The sequence below is a fragment of the Galeopterus variegatus genome, unplaced genomic scaffold, assembly GCF_000696425.1.
Source record: "Galeopterus variegatus unplaced genomic scaffold, G_variegatus-3.0.2 Scaffold725, whole genome shotgun sequence".
NCBI classification, from domain to species: Eukaryota; Metazoa; Chordata; class Mammalia; order Dermoptera; family Cynocephalidae; genus Galeopterus; species Galeopterus variegatus.
This window is the reverse complement of record NW_007726836.1, coordinates 377,470-383,332: the sequence shown is the minus strand read 5'-3', so window position 1 is coordinate 383,332 and position 5,863 is coordinate 377,470. Positions and strand designations below refer to the sequence as shown.

Here is a 5,863-nt window from a genome sequence, read left to right as displayed (position 1 = left end):
GCAGCCAGTATCCCCAGTGCTGGGCTGGTCACCATGCTCCTCATTCTGACGGCCGTGGGCCTGCCAACAGAGGACATCAGCCTGCTGGTGGCTGTGGACTGGCTGCTGTAAGTGCCTGTGGGGGCATGGAGGATGGGGGTGAAATGCTGGGGATTGTGAGCACAGCTTCCCAGGGGAGGACAGGTGGCCAGGTAGCAGCCAAGATCTCAGCCAATCCCCCTGGCAACTCCCCCCCTCCTTCCCTCTAACATTTACTCAGTGCCTCCTTGGGAGCCAAAGAAGAAAAAGATGGAATCTCTGAGGGCCTCACAATCTAGCAGAGGAATCAGATAGATTCTAATACAAAGTTAAAAGCATAGTGATAAGGAACCAACTATTGATGGATGCAAAAAACTCAAAACATCATGTTGAGTGAATGAAACCAGACACAGAGGAGTGTGTACTCTATAATTCCACTTGTATAAAGCTCTAGGAAAGATAAGATCATTAATAGCAATAGAAAGAGACGAGTGGTTGCCTGGGGATTGGGGTAGAGCATGGAAATTAACTGGAAAGGAGCAAAGGAAAGCTTTAGAAGTGATAGAAATGTTCCATATACACAGGTATGCACAGGTATCCACATTTGTCAGAACTCATCAAGCCATGCACTCAACATGGGTACATTTTATTACACGTAAATTTAAAAATAACATACACATATGCATAATGATAGAGAGATACACCCATCCCAGTCCAGGATGGAAGGGCAGAGTGGAGAATGTCAGGAAACAATAGGAATGATTACCAAATTTGAGAGCTCACCATGTGCTAGCTACTATCCTGACCACTTTACATCTTCTTAGAACTATCCTGAAAGTTTGGTTATTACTCCCATTTTATAAATGAGAAAACAGGTTTAGAGAGGTGAAGTGTCTTGGACAGAATTTGACCCTAGGTCTGTCTGGTCTGGAGCCTGCTGCATTCTTTCATGTCCATTTTCAAGCTTCTAAAGGCAGTGATAACTGAGCTGTCAGCTGAGCATAACTGATGGGTAGATGTTACCCAGGTACATGTAGGTGGAGGGGGAGCAGGACGACATTCCAGTCAAGGCCAGTCTGCACAAAGGCACTGAGGCTACAAACAGTGCACAGACCTATGAGTAGTCTAGTATTGTTGGAGTGGTGAGAGTTGAGGTCAGATGGACAGGCTCAAAGGCCATACACAAAAGCTTAAACTTGACCATGTATGTGCAGCCCAGCCCAGCTTCCCCAGTGAAGGACATTTTCCCAGTGTAGAAGACTCACTGCCCACTCACAAAGGTGAGCAAATCTAGCCAGATTGTCCCCAATGTGGCGGTTGGAATGGATTCTCTCTAAGGGCCCATCTGGGCTCTGATGTGCTGTGAGATGTGCTTAGATGCCTCCTGTCCAGTGTTGGAGTTAAATGATAGGGCCTTGGGAGGCAGTGCCATGGGCTTCAGTTTCAGAGATGCAGAGTGATAAGTGCTGGCATAGAGGTCCAAGGCCAAAGTGCCCACACTTATTTTTCAAACTGCCTCAGATGTCAGTGGCGATTTTTCTGACATTTATTGATATAGATTTTAAGAGCCAGAAGCCAGATGTTAGGACTTAGTTTTTCCCTCCTCCTTACCTTTGCCCTCCCAAAGAGAGAAAAATGCACATGGTTGAAAGAAAGAAGAACATCTGGGGAGGCTAGAAGGAACCTGGTCTCCCCATAAAATGTGCTGCTACTGCTGCAGCTGGGGGGGGGGTCAGGTTGGAAATAGGAAGTGGCTCCTGGGACATAATCTGTTCAACTCGGGGGGACTTCAAAGAAGGTCATGGATCTCCGTGACTGGCTTTTTAACCACTGGAGGAATGCTCTGGAAATGCCTCTTGTGAGAAGGTGAAGAGCAAACAGAACAATGTCATGTCTGTCTCTGCCTCTCTCTCTGGTGGTGGCGGGTGGGGTCCTTCCCTGCTAGCTTGGTTGTTCTCTGTGCCTGTGTTGGCCCCAAGGGGCAGACTTTCTCATGATGGGGGTGCATGAGTGGGAAGGACTGGCAGAGAACGGGACGAAGGAGATGAGGAGTGGAGTGGGGTGTGGACGGGGAGGAGGACAAAGGGGAGGTGAGGACATTGGCAGTGGTTTGGGGATGGAGCACATAGTAGGAGCTCAGGAAATGTGTGCTAACCTCGACTCCACAGTTGCTATGTGATAAGCAGGGCCTTTCCACACAAGAAGAAGGACAAAGGACACCAGTCAGATTCCGTGGGCTTCCCCTGTGACTGGTGGCTTACATATCCCTTGCCTCTCAGCCTCTCACACCTTCTCACCTTAGGTTGTCATTGAGCGTCACTTGCCTGCTGTGACGACATGTCTTGTTTCTTCTTGGGCTTGTTTCTGAGGCCCAGAATCCACCACAGAGAGTCATCTTTTTAAAAATTATTGTAGAGGCTGCCCCCCATTATAATGCAAATGCCCTTGAGTGGGTACTGCAAGGTCTACCCTGTTTTCATTGAATCCTTAAAGAACCCTATGGTGTATTTCATAGATGAGGAAACTGGGAATCAGAGCAGTCAAGTCTCTTGTTGAGGCACAGAAGAGCTTGTGTGCCCAGGTCAGGGCCCTTCACCCTGCCCCACACAGCCTCCTAATTTGTACCAAGCAGTTCTAACAGTAAAGGAGAGGACCAGAGAGGTCCAGAGTCAAAAAGTTTGAAAAAGACCTGCCGGGATCACCCAAGCACTATGCTTTGAATGTTTGTCCTGCTCCAAACTCATGTTGAAATTTAAGTGTCATTGCAACAGTGAATAGAGGTGGGACTTTTAAGAGGTGATTGGCCATGAGAGCTCCACCCTCAGGGGTAGGACTGGTGCTGTTACAAGAGGGCAAGTTCATCCCCCTCTTGCTCTCTCTTTGTCCTTCGCCTTCTGCCATGTGATGACACTGCAGGAAGGCCCTCCCCAGGTACCGGTGCCTTGGTCTTGGACCTCCCCGACTCCAGAACTGTGAGAAAACAAATTTCTGTGCTTTATAAATGACCCAGTCTCAGGTATTTTGTTATAGCAGCACAAATGGACTAAGACACCCCTGGCTCTACAAACTTGCACTAACCAGAGAATTTTTTGTTTGACATGTTTTGTTTTGTTTTTTTCTCCCCTCCCAGGATTAAAACAAAACAAGTAGCCTAAATGGGGACAAAGGGGTTGTGATCAAGACCTCAACCACCCTTAGAATGCAAGTCCCCCAGCCCGAGTAGATCTGCCATTGTGGGCCCTGATCTTCCTGGTAGTCATTTGCCTTCAAGCCTGTTGGACAAGAGTCACTTTATGAAACATTCAAGACCCTGCGTACTTCTGACCTACATGTTAGCAAACGGCATAGGAAGGCCGGGTCTTCCCGGATCACCTCATGCAGGAGCTCACATGCTCACACTTGCACGAAAAAGCAGGGCATCCTAACTGTAAGACTGAAATGTGCCAGCGGGAGGGAGTTGGCTGAACAAAAACAATGATGATAGATTCAGATTAACTATATTGATGAAATCGCATAAGAGAAAACTCCATCCTAGGCTGGAGCTGGAAGGAAGGGAGCAAACAAAGAGCTCTTCTCTAGTTCTGGGGCTCTCATCTCAGATGGAGGTGAGCTGTGTGGTCAAGGGAAAGAAAGGCCAGGAGATGGGGCCCTGGGTTCAAGTTCTGCACTTACTATCTATAGGACTTAGGGCAAGTTCCTCACTCTGGGCCTCAGCTATATCATGTGTATGGTGGGAACAATAACTTATCAGCTTGAATGCAGCAGGAGTTTAGATCCAATGCCTTTGAGTGCCCTTCTGGTTTTATGACCTGGAGGAGGATTCTGATGGTGATGGATGTTTGTGTACAAATAAGCATGAGCATTCCTTTTAAAAAGAAAAGAAAAAGGAAGGGTAGAGGACCCTGGGAAAATGTGCATAGGGGTCTGTAGCTAGGTCAGATCTGCTTCGAATTAGTAGTGGTGCTGCATTCTTTCTCGCTAGCAAGAGGAGTTCTGGAAACAAGCTCTTGGTCGTGAGCTCCATGGTGGCTGGGTGCTCATTAGTGTGTAGGTGGACGGGTTGGGGGGCTGACTTGAGGTAGGGGTGCAGGAGAGGCTGGCCATTCCCTTGAAAAGTAGTCTATGGAAGAAAAGCAGAGAAAAAGAAAAGGGAGGAATTTTTTTTCCTCTCTAGGCAAGGTTTGTAAGCTTTCATAACTCAAGCAATTTTTCAATTTAAAATCAAACAAAGCCTTCAGTGACATTTAATGTGTCACGGTGTTTGCCAGCTGCTGGAGACCAGCCAGTCTCATTACTGCCTGCTAAGCCCTGGATGCTTTTCAGCAGGCAGGCTTAGCTGCTCTGTAAATGTCGTGGTGAAAACCTAGCTTCTGGAGTCCTCGAGCACTGGATGGGCAGGACTAGTTAAAACCAGAAACCCTTTGTGTCAGGAACCCTTAGCAGATATTTACGAGACTTCGCTGACACCCCTCTCTCTCTGAAGGAGGCAGGATGGAGTGAAAACTGAGCACCAGTACCAGGGAGAGGTAATAAATAATGGAGTCTGGCCATAGGTAGGAAAGTGAAAGCCAAAACACAGTGAAACCTGCATGAACCTGTGTCCCACTTCTCGTATACGACTCCACTAGCGAGATCTTCTCTGGGCTCACATGTGCTAATTGGGGGATCTAGTTGAGATGGCACTTACAAGGAGGACCTTCAAGAGCTTCCATCCTGCCCGAGGGACTCTGAAGCTCCTCCATTTTCATCCCTCTCTGGAGGGAATAGAGCAGTGGTTCTTAAACTTGGGCACGCACCAAAATCTCCTGGAGATTTGGGAGTTCTGTATGGGGCCCAAGAACTGGCATTTCTAACAAGTTTTCAGGTGGCTGATCATGCAGTCTCAGGACCTCACGTCCAGAAGCAACAGTGTGGAGACAGGGAAGGGAGCAGGAATACCTGGTTGTGAGTATATGAGCATCTCTGCTCTTTTTGAGTAACTGTTGATAGTTTCTGCATCCATTCAACAAAAATAGATTGAAAGGATGCAGGATGCTAATAGCTCATACTTGGCGAGTGCCACTTAAGTGTTAGACATTGTTCTAACCACTTTACATGAATTTTGTGTGAAAGTCACAGCAAATTATGAGGCAGCTAATAGTATTATCCCCATCTTACGGTTGAGGAAACTAAGGTTTAGAGAGAAGTAACATCCTAGTTTAGCAGGTATTACATGACTGAACTGGGATTCAAACCTAGACTACCCGGATGTTCCGTGGGTGTTTCTGGCCTGCCAATCTGGGTTCTTTTTCCCTTAAGACAAATGCATGCATACCCACACACACACGCACGCATGCACACCTGACAACCCCCATGCCATATCGGGTGGAAAAGAATATCAACTCCTACCTCCACCATATCTCTGAAGATTTCAGGGGCTTATGTTTATCTTGGTCTTTTGCTTTGATTTGTCATTTCCACTGAATTCTCCACTTTTCTAAATCCTACCTTATCTCTAGGCTGTGTCAAACTCACTGGGGAATATGACCCCTTTTCTAGTAAGTCCTTCCCTCCCCCTCCAACGTGTCCCTGACTCAAGGCAGTGTCATTGCAGATCAAGGGCATGGGTGGGGCTGTATAGCTCTGCACAGCAAAATCCGGTTTTAATATATCAAAAAAGAAATGGGTGCTCCTGGAAAGGGAAGGCAGCAGAACGCAGGAGCATAATACAATGAAAAAGAAAAAGTCTCCCTACACCTACACTGAGTCTCGTGTTGTGCCTCTGAAGTAATCAGTTAATAATTTCAGGTAGCACAGAAAATAAAAAATTAATATTAGACATCTCCTTTTCTTTTTTTTTTTTTTT

The 5,863-nt window shown here is 46.9% G+C and overlaps 1 protein-coding gene across 1 annotated transcript in view; it reads left to right on the top strand.

Annotated features, from left to right (window-relative positions):
- Positions 1 to 5,863, top strand: part of SLC1A2 (solute carrier family 1 (glial high affinity glutamate transporter), member 2) — a 153,653-nt gene that overhangs the window by 133,243 nt on the left and 14,547 nt on the right. The window contains exon 11 of the mRNA XM_008571827.1: positions 5 to 107. Coding sequence (XP_008570049.1) covers positions 5 to 107 — 103 coding nt within the window. The remainder of the gene's footprint in view (positions 1 to 4; positions 108 to 5,863) is intronic.